Source organism: Acinonyx jubatus, chromosome B3 (genome assembly GCF_027475565.1).
Source record: "Acinonyx jubatus isolate Ajub_Pintada_27869175 chromosome B3, VMU_Ajub_asm_v1.0, whole genome shotgun sequence".
NCBI lineage: Eukaryota > Metazoa > Chordata > Mammalia > Carnivora > Felidae > Acinonyx > Acinonyx jubatus.
This window is the reverse complement of record NC_069386.1, coordinates 67,107,911-67,124,823: the sequence shown is the minus strand read 5'-3', so window position 1 is coordinate 67,124,823 and position 16,913 is coordinate 67,107,911. Positions and strand designations below refer to the sequence as shown.

Here is a 16,913-nt window from a genome sequence, read left to right as displayed (position 1 = left end):
AGGGATTGTGGGGCTTCTGGGTGGCTCAGTCGGTTGAGCATCTGACTTGGGATCAGGTCATGATCTCATAGGTTGTGAGTTGAAGCTCCACGTCGGCCTCTGTGCTGACAGCTCAGAGCCTGGAGCCTGCTTTAGATTCTGTGTCTCCTGCTCTCTCCGCCCCTCCACTGCTCACACTCTCTCAAAAATAAATAAACATTAAAAAAATTAAAAAATCTGTTAGAAAAGGATTGTGATGATTGAGATAATAAATGGTGAAGGCCAGAACTAAGGGGTTATCTATAGAAATGTATGGAGAGCACATACAAGGACTATTTGGAGAGAGAATTGCTTCATTTAGCCACATCAGAGGCAATTTGTGACAGAGAAGTCGTATATGTACATTGGATTTCTGGCTTCAACAGGAATGTATATAAGTACCAAAACATAAACTGGAAATACAGAAGAAAAAGTATAGGTAGAAGCAGAAAGATAAATTCGGTTTTAGATGATCTGAGGCCGAAATGACTGGAGACATTGAAGCTATTGTATTCACCTAGCGTCTGAAAAGTCTAGTCTGATGCTAAGTAGATAGGGCTATGTTGGAGATAACGATGTCTCCAAAAAGGTAACCACCTTTATCGCTTTCTCTCTACCCAAGATGGTATTGTACAGCTTGGAGAAAGCTGGGCCTCTAAACTGACTGAAGTTTAAAGCACTGCATGACTAAAGGCAGAACCTTGGTTGTGGGGGAAGAATGGCTTCAGGAGACTGACCATAATACCCACAGCACTTGTATTTGGTCCAGGAGAGACTCTGAATAAGTGATTTACTTCTTGCTGGCTTTCCATCTGCTAAACTGGATGACTTGTGTTTAGAAGCATTTTGGCATCCTTGGACGCAGTGACTGCCTACATGATTGCAAATTAGTGTTTTCATTCCACGTTAGTGATTTCCTCTCATTCTTTTCCCAGGGGAGATGGAAAATTGCTGTTGACTGTTCTTGACATAAACCTCTGTATGCCTTGCAACACACTAGGTGCCAGAAACCTCTTGGCATTCATTTGGAATTTCCCGTACACTCACAATTTATATTTATAATATTTAATCTAACATCAAAATAAAACATTGTTCAGTTCTTACCAGTCCAGAATCTCAGTTTGGGAATTCAGTTGCATCAAAGACTATCTTTCTGTTTACGAATCTCAAATCAAAATGTGGGAGGATGCCAGTTAGTTATATGCCCAGAATCTAAAACCCAGATCTGAGAATGCCCACTGGACTTTGCTCCCTTTTACCTATTAATTTCTAGAAATCTCTGTCCATGTTTATGCCAGGTGTCTAAAACATAATTTTACCAGGCATCTGAAATTCACCACGAATTGCCTAGGATTTTCCTGAGGAACATTCTAATTCTAGCCTGGAAGACCCTTTACTGAAAGCAGGTGGTCTCCAAATTTTTTATTGTGCACTCTACCAGTAAAAAGTTTCAGAACACACTTCTTAAGCTCTGTTTTCTAAAACATGTATCTCATATAAATGTGTGACAGAACTAATACCCACATTATAAAACAAATGCCAAAATGTGAATTAAGGTGATATTCATATTATTTTTAAATGGCTTGCTAATTTCTCTAGCTTTGGGTTCTCATTGGCTAATTCTCAAGGCTCAGTATAAAAATAAGGATGGACTCATTATTAACAATAGTGTATTGAAACCCATGCTTCAAATAGTCCCTTGATAAATTCTCTTATAATATATGGGGGTCAGTGTCTTGGCAAATCTGATTCAACTCTCCTTGCTTTTAACTCATTGCATGACTGGTGGAGAACTTGTACTGGCAGTCAGAGTGTCTGCTCTGCCATTTTCTTATTGTTGATGGATTATTTTGGGGGGTTTCTCTGCAGGAGCCTTCTTTTTTTTAACTTTTTTTTTTTTAACATTTATTCTTTTTTGAGAGACGGAGACAGAGTGTGAGCAGGGAAGGGGCAGAAAGAGGGGGAGACACAGAATGTGAAGCAGGCTCCAGGCCCTGAGCTGTCAGCAAAGAGCCTGATGCAGGGCTCGAACTCACGAACTGTGAGATCATGACCTGGAGCCAAAGTCGGACCCTTAACCGACTAAGCCACCCAGGTGCCCCATCTGCAGGAACCTTCTGAAGCCAACTTGTTTATTTTGTCCAGTTTAGCTAAAATGAGATTGTAGAATCAGAATACTTCATTTAAGTGGGCCCCCCAAAACCACAGTATATTGAAAGTAAAAGAACAAGTAAGGATGCCACATAAGAAGGAGTTTACCCACCAAAGGTGACATGTGATCCCGAGCTGCTGACATACTGAATGAAGGTGCCAGGGTCAGTCAACTTACTGAATATTAAAAGACCTCAATTTTTAAAATGATCTCTGGGTGAATGGAAACCATAACCCTAATACTTCCCTTCCCTTTCCCACCTTCTTCTTCCTCTGAGTCTGAAACACCTGAGCAGCAGGGTTCCCACCCACCCCTTTCTAAACCACTGTACATTCCTTCACTCACAGAGCTGAGTCCTGAAAGCAGAGGGTGGCATTTCTTTGTACTTTACCTTCAGGCAACTGGCTGAGACCATCCAATCTGCCCGGAATGTAATTTTGGCTTAAAAGAACCAGAACTAATGGAAGAACAGAAGCAGCTTAACCCAAACTGTTTCTCATTCCACTGCCCTACGGAGAATAGAATGGAGGAAGGAGGGGAGGTTTTGTGAATTCTGCGCCTGTGTCCTTCTTTGAGGTTTGAACCATGGACAATTTTAATTACACCTATAAAATGGTACCTTGGGCACCTTCGGGCATAGTACATGCCTGAACTTAGGTGAGAATTGGGAGTTTTGCTTTATAAGACTGAGTGATTTTGAGTTTTGGCAATAGACAAGTGTCCCTTTTGGGACAGTCCTTTCTTCTACCTCCCAGCCAGCTCCCGCTGACTATGTCATTTACACTTGCCTTCTCTTTCCATCAAAGCCCAAATTAAGGTCTGTACCAACTAGTATGACACATTAGCAGGCATTTGGTGATGTAGGTAAGACTGTAAGTATAGGCCCTTGATAGTTCTTGCTCTTTATGGGACTGGAGGCAAGTTTTGTTTGTGTTTCTTCAGTCTTTGTGCCTTTGCTGTTCCTTTTAGTCTGTTCCAGCATGCAATTGTTAATATCTGTAAAAAAAATGACTTTATATTACTCTAGCTTGTATTTTCTTTTTATATTTATATTAAGACGATGCCTTTTCAATGCCTCATTTCTAGTTTTTAGAAATTTTTTGCTCTGACTTTGACTGCAATACTGATGATTTTGAATAACTGCAAATAGTTCACAAAGATTGAAGTTAGACTGTTTTCTTATGCATATTGTGATAGCATTTTAGGACTGTATTAAATATTAGTGATTATTAAATAATGGTGAGTGTATGGTTGTGTATAAGACACAAACGGAATTTTTGTAGCATGAGGCATATCTGGTTCCCACTGGGAGGCTGTTGATTAATGTAAAAAAAAGCATGTAATGCCATTTAGAGACCACAGTGTTTGTGTAGACTGTTGTGGGGAGTTGGCTCACTGAGTTTTTTGTTTGTTTTTTAAGATGGTAAGGATTTTAGGTGGAGGGATTATTTATAGCCCAACACTTATAAAGGATAAAAGAAGTATAATCCTAGTCCAGTAAATTTGATTATGGAACTGAGCTTGGGAAATCAAGCTGTCTGACCTCATGCCTTAGTTTCACCATGTGTAAAACTAGGTCCAGCAGCACCCACCTCACACAGTTACAGGTAAAACACTTAGAATAATGCCTGGTGCACAGGAAATTCCCGATAAATGCAGCTGTTCATTTATTAAGTATAACTGTTGAGGCAGTAAGGTCTGCCTAGACAGAGATTATTTTAAGCTTTAGTAATTGGTGCCTTTAGCATTTCATCTGGAAAGACACATAGAGCTAGGCTTTGTGCGTCCCTATATCTGCCCAGGTCTGCCTGGTGCCAGAGGTGGAACGTAGTGGTCAGTAGGGAAAAGTGAGGCATATTGAGAAAAGGTTGTAGGAGATCTATGACCATGGCAAAGAGACCTGGTTACAGACCTCTCAGTGGGGGCAGGCTCTCCCCCCGACTCCACACTTCAATCTGCCCGGCCCCTTTTCACCTCTTGCCAAGTTTTATCCTGAATTTGGTCTTCCCTCTCCATGATGGCCTTGTCATTATGAGGTGAGCCTGTGGGGAGATGTTCCTGCTGGACCTTTCCTCAGCTCTCGGGTTCTACCCCTGCCTCATCCATGACCCCACATCCTTGCCTTTTCTTTGGTAGAGGTCAGGGTAGTTGGTTTGTGGGAGTTTTGAGGGGTCTGTTAGCTGAGAGTTTTAAAAACCCAATGCCTTCTATGATATGGTCCCCATTTCATTCTCTTTCCCTTACAAGTTGAATATTTATTAAGCCCTAGGAATATCAGTAATTTGGACCAAACAGCTAAGTTTTATGCTGGCCATTTGGAAGTTAATGTTGTTAAGAAAATAATTTCTATTAGTAGAGCCAAATAATCCTATTAATCTTTGTTTTTGTGGGCTGAGAATAAATCTGCAAACAATTTGCAAACAATTATTAAACACCCACTTTGTGCAAGGTGTTCATGTCAACCACTTACTGAAGGAAATAGAACAAGGCATAAACTGGGCAGCATAGAGGTGATTTTTAAAATCAACATCAGCCAAATCCTAGTAAGCTACCCCAGCCCTATCTGTCTGTGGCATCTTCCACACCTTGGATGACCAGATTTACTTTGGCTAATCTAACAGACCGAGGCGTGTGCCTTTCCTACCTCAGTCTTCCATGTGTTTCTTGCCCAAAGGTGTTCCTTCGGTCAAAAAGAACAGCTCCTTTAAGTAACTGCTTGTGTTTTACTAATTAGAAGCCCTTCAAACAGCAAGCACAGTCATTTTTGGTTTATTTGGAAATGGTTGCACTCGGGGATAGAAAAGTGTTCCGGGTTAAAAATGGCTAGAGGGCTGAGAGAATTCCTGCATGTTCTTTCTACTTACCTTGGTCTTGTGAAAAGCCGCCTCCAAACTGGAGAGGGAATTTCCCTATCATGTAAGACCCTGACCCTGTGCATGTGCCTGAAGCAGGCACATAGTTTTTATGTGTGCCTGTTAGTTTGAATCTGTGATACTGATCTGCTTTTTGTCCCTGCTGACGGTTATTATATCTTAATGGGCGAAACACTACTCTAATGATCCTTGTGTATATAATTCTTGGAGTACAGAGCAGGCACCAGAGGACCACATAAAAATGTTTGCCTCAATTTCCCTGCAAAAAAGGGGCCCAGAAACCAGACTTGACCAAGTAACAGATTTTTAAAGGTAAAGGAACCCAATAAAATTACCAGCTTTTCACAGCGTGTGTCTATTTCCTTTCGACATATTGTGAGGTGTAGGTGAAATATTCTAACTGAACTGACAGTGTGAGTGGGGATAACTAAGGAGAGAGGGAGATAAAAGTAGAAACCACCAGCAATGATTGATATTGCAGTAGCAGGGAGTTGTCGGGGTCTCCCCTTTGTGGATTTGACGCTTCACCTTTCTGACACCATTTGCAGGAGTTGTTGGTATAATGAGCCCCAAACAGATGGGAACAAAAGCTAGAATGACCCGGAATTACTGTATCAGGGCTTTGAGGCATGCTATAGAATTGTGTAGGCTGGTATTTGCTTATCCAGCTTATAAGATACAAGGTAGGGGTGTGTGTGTGTGTGTGTGTGTGTGTGTGTGTGTGTGTGTGTGTGTGTGAGAGAGAGAGAGAGAGAGAGAGAGAGGGAGAGAGAGCGCACATGCACGCTACAGAGCGAGAAAGACAGAGTGGGGTTTTTAAAGTATAAAATGGAAAGAGTTACGTAATCCCAGGCAATTCCAAATATGTTTTAATCAATGACTGATTTCTTTGTCTATAGTAGTCATCAGTGACCTAATTAATGGGCTCATGTAATGGTTAGAAGTTTGATGATAAGTGCCTTCAAGAACAGACTCTTGGGGCATCTGGGTGGCTCAGTCGTTGAGCATCCGACTTTGGCTTGGATCATGATCTTGTGGTTTATGGGTTCAAGCCCCACATAGGGCTTGCTGCTGTCAACCTGTCAGAGCACGGCCTGCTTCGGATCCTCTGTCCCCCTCTCTTTGCCCCTCCCCAATTTTTGCTCTCTCAAAAATAAATATTAAAAAAAAAGAATCAACTCTGTAATACAGTGTGCCAATATTTGTGGAATAGAATGATCAGTTATTGATTCCAGCCCTATGTAGGAACTTAAAATATTTCTGGTGAATAGGAGGCAGAATCATGTGCACGAAAACAGCTCTTCTAGGAGTCCTAGTACCTATGCCCTTACTTTTTAGACCTTTGGCCAATAATCTAACCTTCATTGGCTACTCTGTAGTAGAGAAATGATAGAAATAATTTCCTTAAGCTCCTAGACTCAACCAGGATACCTCTTCAGAGTGCTTCTTCCACCTCTGAATTTTATTTTGTTTTTAAGACCCTTACATGGAAGAGAGAAAACCTCAGTGGAATACTTGACATTTACCCCAAATTAATCTAATTCTTCCTTCATAACTAGTTTTCCTCTCCCCCATTTCTCCCCCAGGTCCATATCTAGCTCTTTTTTTTTTTAATTTTAAAAAATATCCATTTTTGAGAGAGACACAGAGCATGAGTGGGGGAGGGGCAGAGAGAGAGGGAGACACGGAATCCAAAGCAGGTTCCAGGCTCTGAGCTGTCAGCACAGAGCCTGACACAGGGGTTGAACCCATGGACCGCGAGATCACGACATGAGCCAAAGTCGGATGCCTAACCGAATGAGCCGCCAGGCACCCCAGGCATATACAGCTCTTAAGCTCCTCTGCCTATTCCTGTGGGTGGCCCAAAGCCCTTCCTCCAATTGTAGATGTAGGGCCTCAGGTGGTTTTCACTCCAGCGTCCTCAGTCCCATAGCTACTTAGTTATGCCACTCGGTAGTGCTCTGTAGTGTCCTTCTCCTCTGTCCTGTGCTTTCTATCCACGGTATTTGCTACTTCTTGTTCACTGGAATAGATTCTAAACCAGTTTTTCCAAATTTTGACATGTCCTATAGAATGTAACTGTTAGGTTTACTACACCACTCATAACTTCTCAGTGCCTCCATGCTGTGTATTGAGTGCCTTATAGGCTCTTCATCATGGCCTTCATCAGAATTCTACCGATCTTGCTCTACACTAGAATTAACACTCTCTTCAACCAAAATGGAACTACCTGCCCTTGCCTGCATCTACCATGAGCCTGTCTGCATCTGTTTCTTCCATGTGAAATGTCTCGCATCCTTCCAGTTGATGTTCACTGGAACTTGATGTAAATTTACAGATTGTCATTGCTTGGAATGCATTTGGCTCAGTTAATGGTAATTCATAAATGGGTGTCTCAGGTATCTGCCTGAAGCAATATAACCATTGAGTTTTTACTCGTAACCTTTTCACCTAAGGTGATACTGCTGTTTAAAACATTTTTGGAGGTGAAGAATGAAGGGAAAGCTATTTTCCTTATTCTTTCCTTGAAAATGAGGCAAGTAACGTATCTCCAGTGAGTGTGTGGATGAAGGCATGATTATGCAACCTGACCAAATAAACCTTGATTTCTTACCGGGGACTAGTGGGGGTGAGCAAACAACCCTAATTCAGATACACCCCTCAGAAGACAATATTTTCATCTACCAAAATCCTGTCCTTTTCCAAAATTTGTTTTCTTTTAAAGACCCTATGCTCTCGTTTCAGGAAGCATTTCCTGATACCTAACAGAAGAACCCCCATTGGTATTCTTGTAGCCTGTATCCCACTTTTATCCCTGTTACATACCAGGTGCGAGGCCAGATGCTGGGGTTATCGGGATGCTTAGAAACCATCCCTGACTACAGGCTTCCTCAGTCCAGCAGTGGAGGGTAACTGTTCTGCTACACGCTGTTAATACAGGCTCTTTATTAGACTTTCTTCCCCTGTGTAAAATACACATGCAGGTGAAAGAGGAAGAGAGTGAGGACTTAGGAATCTGAAGGTCAAGGAGTTCCTTCCAGGGCAGGAAACCTTTCCCCTGGGCCTTGGGGGAGGGTGTATGGGAAGAGAAGAATCCTTGGCATGCCGCCCCAAATGGCTGGAGCACAGGCAGCCTGGGAGAAGGGGAAGAGGTAGGGGATGAGATTGGAAGTGTAGCTTGGTGCTGGGAAAGGAATGGGCTTAAACATCAGGCCAAGCCATTTGGGGCTTACCCAGTATTTAAAGGAAATACGTATGAGGTATTGTAAGCATCAAAGTAAAATGTTGAGACCCATGGTTTTAAAAATATAATGGCGGCAGGGCACCCGAGTGACTCAGTCGGTTAAGCGTCCGACTTTGGCTCAGGTCATGATCTCATGGTTTGTGAGTTTAAGTCCCCCATCAGGCTCACTGCTCTCAGCACAGATCCTGCTTCAGATCCTCTGTCCCCCTCTTTCTCTGTCCCTCCCCTGCTCATGCTTGTGCTCTCTCTCTCAAAAATAAATAAACATAAAAAAAATCATAATGGTGGTGGTTTGATGAACAGTAGATTGATAGGAGAGATGGAAATTGGAGATGACAATGAGGCTGACTTTCTGAATGGACCCAAAGGTATCTTGTATTTCTTTTAAAACACTTGAGCCATTATTTTTTGTAATGACAACTATTTGTGCATATCCCTTACTATTAATAATGTTTCCTGAAGTTGGGCTTGGAGCAGGGTTTTGAAGGACCAGAAAGTTTTAATAGCACTATTCCTATCTGGAACACTCATGAATTCTGGAAAGTTTCCTTTATAACACAAACTACTCAGTAGTTGCTGTCTTCTTTCTCTACTTCTTCCCAGATATTAAAGGAGATAAGGCATTAACAAGCAGTAAAACACATTAACCATGTGTATATTTATTTTTTATTTTATTTTTTAAAGTTTATTTTTTTTTTAATGTTTATTTTTGAGAGATAGAGTATGAGCGGGGCAGGGGCAGAGAGAGTGAGAGGCACGTAATGTGAAGCAGGCTCTAGGCTCTGAGCTGTCAGCAGAGCCTGACATGGGGCTCAAACTCACAGACTGAGAGATCATGATCTGAGCCAAAGATGGACGCTTAACCAATTAAGTCACCCAGGCGCCCCTAAAGTTTATTTATTTTTGAGAGAGAGAGAGAGAGAGAGAGAGCGCAAGAGCGTGGGTGGGGAGGGGCTGAGAGACAGGGAGAGAGAGAGAGAATCCCAGATAGGCTCCACACTGCCAGCACAGAGCCTGACATGAAGCTTGAACCCACGAACCATAAGATCATGACATGAGCTGAAACCAAGAACCAGGAGCTTAACCGACTGAGTCACCCAGCTGCCCCACCACGTCTATATTTAAAATCCCAATAGTCATCATTCATTGGTACCATTTTCAGTTCATACCATTCTCTATGTGCTATGCCATGCATACATACTCCCCTGCTTAATATTTCCAGCACATGGTATTATACCCATTTTATGGATCTGGTGAGGCTCGGATACATTAACGTGCCAGGATCACATAGTAAGTTTTGCTCCTTCCACGATAGTCATCTTGGTATTTTTCTGTACCTTAAGCTTGTTCCTTCATCAGAAAAAGAAACTTCCTTTTGCAGTTATCTCTTCCTAGAATGCTCATCTCCCAAATATTCACAGAACTGACTTCTTCAGCTCTTAAATATTTGTTGCCTCCTCAAAGAAGCCTCATCAACCATCCAATGCAATGCTGCCTATTTCTCTACTTTCTTCATAGTATATTGTTATCTGAAATTATTTTCTGTCCCCTAGGCTAGAGTATAAATTGCATGAGATCAAATGTTTTGAACCTCCTACACACTTTTGATTTATATAATCACAGCATTAACAGTTTCTAGAACTTAATACACATTCAATAAATATTTACTCAAGGGCTGGGTGAATGAATGAATGAATGAATGAATGTTGTCAGAGCCCATGCTTGTTCTCCAGTTCCGTTTTCTAGATGTTTTCTTTCGGTTACCTAGCACACTGGAGCAGTATTGGCTGACCATACAGCCCATCAAACTGTGTGTCTGGGACCCAGACTGATTAAGTTTTAAGAACCAAGCATTTGTTCACCAGAACAACAACCCACAGGTCATTCTAATTCTCATTAGTTAAGCTCACTTGGTTATATGTAAGCTTGCAGTTCATATAGAATACCTACAATGTGGAATTAGTTTAGAAGTGAACTTCTCTGATAAATTGTTTGTAGAACTTCACCTTTTCTTATTGCATTCCTGTTGGCTGATTTTTGTGGGAGAATATTGGAATTTACATAAATCAGACATTGTTCCTAGTTGTTTTTTTTAAAGCACCAGACATGTAAAAATTCCTGGTCTAATAAATTAGTAAATTCATATTATCTCCACACACAAAATAACCATCCTGGGAGGGCAAATTCTTTCATTCTTTCCTCAAACTACATTTTTCTTCTGTGGTTTCAGATTGCCCTTTTTAGAAGTGTGATTTTCCTTTGTCTTAGTGGGATCTGAGTCGACTTTGTCACTAGCATGTTAACCTCTCCTTTCCCCACACTTCCATATCTAAGAATAGCTTGTTGATTAACCCTAAGTGAGTGAAGGTGGCCTGCGGAGGAATTTTAAGTACATTTCTCGGTGTTCTGTGAAGTTACATGATCTTAGCTCAGTTAATTAACTTTGTTAAAATTGTATAAGGGGGTTCATACAATTCAGCTATAGAAGACGCAAAACAATTTGAAAGGAACCTGCCCTTTACCTTGATCTCTACCTTCTCCAGAAACCATGCTGTAATGCCAATGAACAGAATAATGGTTGACGAGCAAAATTTTAAGGCATTCTAAATATCACTGGTTGGTTTAATAAAATTAATTAGCCTGCCACGGAGAAAATTTACTAGCGTGCTGGTTAATTTCACAATGTAAAGTCAGAGAAGGGAGGTGGGGTTGAGGGAACAAACCTTATTAGTTTTGAATAATTATTTAAAGATGTGGAGCTGCCTATTCCAAACACTTTGATTGCCAAATCCATTAAGCCTTTACAATCTCAATGTTCGTATCCCAGTATATATAGAAAGGAATCTCTCTAGGTGAAATCATATGCATATTAGTTAACAGCTAGATGACTTAAAGATATAGAATAACAAGTAGAATCCTGATAAAACCATGGGAATGAGAACTTGCCTTAGACTAACTCATGGGAGGTTTCCATAATCTTAATTTGCCATTGATGCAATTATTGCTTTTTCTTGTCTTTTTAATCCAAACAAGATGTTTGCAGTGGCCATGGAAAGGTGCCTAAATCACATGCCTGAATTCATTTAATTTGCCAACATTGTCTTTTTTTCTCTCTTCCTGGTAATGGGCAAGAGTCAGTTCTGGTGCATTAGGTACTAAATCTCTTCAATTACCAGCCGGGAAGAAAGATTTAAAATTGTGCTTCAAACCTACAAACTGATTTAGTTTTAAAGCACAAACACTTCTCCTGTGGAGCCTAAATTAAACTGCAGAAAGGACGCAAAACTTGAGGAATTAAACCAGGCAGGGCCAAGGCTCAGGCCAGGGATAGGAGCCATTTTGGTTTCTTTCACTGGAGCCCCCCTGGCGCAAGAGGAAGGGGAGCAAGAACATGCTGCAGGACACAGCTGTGTAAGGAAGTGCAGTGTCCCATTGCCTGGAAGCTAGACGTGTAATACATGTTAGTGTGGGGGAGTCTAATTAAACTTTCCTTTTTTCCCTCTTTCTTTTTGGGTACTTGACAGCCATTTTCAATGTGGATGATTCTGTGGTTGATCTGGAGACCCTGGCAGCCTTATATGAAAATGTGAGTATCAAAGACCTCCAGAGCCAGAGTTTCCAGATTATCATATCTTCACTAATTAAAAAAATGTTTAGGTCCAAAAAAATGGTCATATGTGACTCCTTCCGCGCCCCCCCCCCCCGCCGCCCCCAAATCACTGAGCCATTCATGTTCTTGGGCAGAGAGGATTTTGACATAGCATGGAAGAGATTAAGGCATAGTTTCTATAAACATAAGTTCCAATGAGAGCAGATGTGAGAAAAGCACTAGGTTCTGACCATGCTGTGCCATCGGGTTAGCAGATCTCTTTGCACACCTGCATGAGAGGGTGGTTCAAGGTGAAGACCCCTTCTGTGCCATGGAACCCAGCCCTGTGGCTAGCTGTCAGAGTGAATGAAGGTGAGCTACCAGCTTACTGTTGCTGCACACTACTGTTTTCCTCTAATGAATGGAAATATTGTTACCATCTTGGATGATTACTTTTAGACCAAATGAGCTGATGACCTTGAATGTGGGAAGTAGTAAAAAGATGGTGGGTGTGTGCTTTGGATTTAGAGTCAGACAGTTTTACATTTGAGGTCCCACTCAGTAGACTGCTGAGTGACTCTGGATCAGTTAAATCCCTTAAGCCTGTTTGATCATCAGTAGAAGGGGATTATAATAGGCTCTGTCTGATTTTTGTGAGTGTTAAAACAGAATTCAATATAAGTAGCAGTAGCAATGTATCTTGAAAATAAACAGCACCAGACACATATGTGCTCTTTAAATTTGGGCTGTATGTGGAATAACCAGCAGCACTGGCAGGCTTTCCTGAGAAGATGACACAGGAAGAGTCAGAGTTCCCATGATTGTTAGCATTTCTGGTTCATTGACTCTGTTAGGATTTGAAAACAGAGTGAACCAGATTCTCTTTACTGAAGTAATGATATTTCCCAGGAAGCTGCCTGGGAGCTCTATAGTATGCCTTGGTCACCATGCTCAAAAAAAGTACTCATTTCGTTGATTATGTCCCCTGGGACCTTAAGTCTCTTATAGAAAATTTCCGTAGCATAATAATCCAACCTAGTGAGATTGCCAGTTCCTTACACATTTTACATCATATAAAATTAGAAGCTATTTAGTACACCTGAGTGGGGCCTTCTCGCATTCCATCAGTAAGGCTTTCATTAATAGACAAGAGGGTGCACAGATACCAGGCCATTGGGAGCTAGCAGTGCATTTGTTGAGTACCCAGAGGGCAGCGTGGTATTATGGGAGAAAGAGAGATTCTGAGTCAGGACGTTTATCCAGTACTTAGTGTGAGCTTACGTAGGATCATCTGAAAAGCGAAGATACAATAGTTGATACTGAAGGACTTTCCAAAAAAGCCAAGTGCCTTCTAGATGCTTTTTGTTGTTACTGTGAGCTCAGGACTGTGCATATGGGCAGTACTTGTTAGCTCACAGTAGAGGATAGCTTCATGCAACTGAAATTGTTGGATAAATTGAGAAACTGTAGCTAAGTGCCAAAATAAGCAGTACAGATGAATGTTTACTGAATCTACAAACAGAGAAGGTGGAGACTGGAAATTAAAACGTCAGGAGCCTACAGAAGTTAGGAGAGCTGTTCTAAGGGTCAGGAAACAAACACTAATGACCACTCACTGATACCTGCTTACAGGGGATTCAGAGGCAGCCGTCAAATGTCCTGACTTCTGTGTCCACCTACAGTCGCTTGTTAGGACCATTTGCTTCAGCCAGCGATTCGCAAATGTTAGCATGCATCAGAGTCACCTAGAGGGCTTGCTGTCCCAACCCCCACCCCAGCTTCTTGTGCCTGGGGTAGGGCCAGTTATTTGCATTTCTAACCAGAAACAGGTGATGCTAGTGTTGCTGGTCCAGAGACCACACTTTGAGACACGTTGCTTTAGATAGATTCTCATTGTTCATTCTGCGTGTGCTTTGTTTGGTTTCTCTTTTAACACAGAGAGCCCAGGAGGATGAATTGGTTAAAATAAGAAAGTATTACGAGACATCCAAAGAGGAAGAACTGAAGTTGCTGGATAAACCCGAACAGTAAGGACGTTTGAACACTTTTCTGTTAGGCCAAAAGACGTGCATCTCTGTCCTCCTTCCTCCCAGCTCTGGATAATTGCATCTCGACTGTGCCATGAGCTAAGTCGTAGCACCATGTCCCCATGACCTATTACATGCAGCAGAATGACCTGACTGCCCGGAAAAGCATCCAGGGGATTTGTCTCAGCCCCTTTCCCTATCCCTCATGATTCCCCTTTCTTGTTCTAGCAGCTTGTTAATTCCTCCCAGACTAAACATTCTGGCCAAAAGGGTAACTGAGGAAGGAAGAAGTCATTGCTCTGTTTAAGGTTCTGCCGATGCAGTTAAAAAGATGATGTCAGAGTCACAGAATTCAAATGGATTTTCCTAAATGTCGTGTCCGGTAAATGTAGTCTGAATGTGCCAGCTTTCCCCCGAATCTCTCCACCTGCTCTGCCCAATTTACATGTGACCTTTTTATCATCTTTGTACGTGCTTGTTCGTCACTCTGTTCACTATCTAGAGTTGTTTGCTCTATGGTTTGGGTTGTCATGCCACAGCCTTTGAACACCTAGACCTCTGATGAGTAACTGAGTGGCTCTTGCCTTGACTGAGCCCTTGGGGTCTGCAAACCACAGATAAGTACATGGGGTTCTGCAGCCCTTGGGCCCCAGCTAGCTTTTCATGGCCCAGGACTGAGGATGTGGAATGGGTCCAGAGTGGACAGCAGCATCCTTTGCCTATTGCCACCCTTGAGTGCTTGGTATCCGGTTCAGGCCACTCCCCTCAGCCTGGAGATGAGGTGAGTGGTAAAAAACAAAGAAGAAACTAAGCAATCAGGTTTCGGGGAACAAGTGAGCCCTAGAGACATCTAAGTTTCTTTGGCTTGTGTTGAAACTTTTGTGCCTTGAGCTTGGGTCCCCTAGAATGCCCCACTCCTCTGCCTGGGCATTCAGGTCCAGGAAAATACCTCTAAATGACTGGGTGGATGATTTCTAGGTTTATTCGGTTATTGAGAAGCCTTCATGATAATTTGGGAAACCTTAGATGAATTGTTCTCACATGGAGCATAGGGACCACTCCCCATGCCACCCCTGCCCCTTCCCAAGTTATTTCATGAAGCCCAGGAATATTGTGAATCATTGCAGATGGGGTTCTACTGCCCTTTTGGTCTGGCAACTTGAGCTACCCTCCCTACCAACTCCTGCCCCTGACCAATCCTGTGGTCCACTCCCAAGTCATGTTTCCTAATATAACAGATTAATTCCCACTAAGGTGCTAATGACTGAATGTGAAGTGACTAATAATGGGATGTTTAGACACCGACAAGTCCATGGGGAGTATTTGAAGACTGTCTTAGCCTAGGCTGCTATAACAAAGTAACCCAAAGGATGACTTTATAAACAACAGAGATTTATTTGTCACAGTTCTGGAGATTGGAAGTCTGAGATGGAGGTACCATTACAGTTGGGTTTTGGTGAGAACCCTCTTTCAGAATGTAGACTGCTAACTTCTCTTGGTATCCTCACATGGCAGAAAGCAAAAAGAAGGAAGCAAGGTCTTATGTCTCTTCTCCTAAAGGCACTGATTTCACTCAAGGTCTCAACCCTCCTGACTTAATTACCTCCTAAAGGCCCTACCTCCTTATACCATCACATTGGGGGTTAGGATTTCAACATATACGCTTTGGGGGAACACAAACATTCAGTCCTTAACAGGGACAATAGGGCATATCAAGCATTTGAGTAGTGGCCAACCATGCCACGCTGGGCAATGATCTCTAAGCCTGGAGTTCACAAGCTTTTCATGTAAAAAAAATCAAATAGTATTTTAGGCTTTGTTGGAAGTACTTAAACTTGTTGTAGTGCAAAAGCAACCAAACAAATGGGCATGACTGTGCATCAGTAGAGTTTTGTTTATGGACACTGAAATTTGAATTTCATACTATTTGTGTAGATGTCATAAAATGTTATCTTTCTATTGATTCTTTTTCAACCATTTAAAAATATGAAAACTATTCTTAGGTGGCAGGCCATACAAAAACAAGTGATGAGCTGTATTTGGCCTGTGGGCTATAATTTGCCAATGCTGGCTCCATGCGCTGGGAATGGCTGACCCAGTGAAATGAACAGTGGGTTTCTACAACTGGAAGTGTTCCCCTTATCCTTTTGGGTTAATGTCTTTCTAGCATTATTTTTCAAGATTAATTGCCAGGACACAGAATAATGGTGGCAGGTAATTAACAGATAAACTTATTATTCCTGCTGATGTTGATCTGATGGTATGGATACTGATGATCTGGGTAAGAGAACATTTTCAAGGTTTATAAGTAGTCATTGCAGTGGCTTCCCAAAGATGCTAAGCAACTACTGGCAGCAAAGAGGACTGTCGCGTTGTCCTGGTAAGGTGATGTGCTCAGGCTCAGCTGCTGGAGGGTGAGGTGCACGGGGGGTAGGGGCTTCAGGCCTGAGTGAATTCACCTTTGCTGTTGACCTCCTGCATAGTGCAGTGTTTGTTTGATTTTAGCCAGGGTCTGATTTCCTGCCAAGTTATTTGCCATTAGCTCCAAGTTAGTCGACTATAAGCATGTTTTACATACTGGAAAATATGAATCATTTATAGTTTCAACATTGAAATTTTCTGAGATCCCTATGATGCCCAGTCCTATAAATCAGGGCAGGGAGAGGTTGGCCTCATCACTCACCTCATCAGCTTTCTTGTAGCTCAGGGCCAGATTTAGAAAGCCATTTCACATAGAGGTGTCATCTGCTTCGGCCTGGGCTGTCTGAGAACCACTCCCTCTAAGGATGGCCTTCAATTCTTTGCATTCTGCCTTGGGATGGTGGTGAGATGAGGTGAGCTCTATTGGATTTGAGTTGGCCAAACACATGCCTTTTGCAACCTGGATAGAGGACACCATGTAAAGCCTATTGGGATGCCCCACTCAGGGTCCCCAGTTTCCTCAGCACCCTCACAAACACACTGACTTGGTGAAACAAGGCTCTGTGAATGTACTCCCCTGTGGAGGAAC

At 42.2% G+C, this 16,913-nt stretch overlaps 1 protein-coding gene across 5 annotated transcripts in view; it reads left to right on the top strand.

Annotated features, from left to right (window-relative positions):
- Nucleotides 1-16,913, top strand: part of FMN1 (formin 1) — a 428,640-nt gene that overhangs the window by 270,763 nt on the left and 140,964 nt on the right. For all 5 annotated transcript variants that reach the window (XM_053224212.1, XM_053224213.1, XM_027066879.2 and 2 more), the window contains 2 exons: nucleotides 11,812-11,873; nucleotides 13,815-13,903. In XM_053224212.1, the coding sequence (XP_053080187.1) occupies nucleotides 11,812-11,873; nucleotides 13,815-13,903 (151 nt within the window). The remainder of the gene's footprint in view (nucleotides 1-11,811; nucleotides 11,874-13,814; nucleotides 13,904-16,913) is intronic.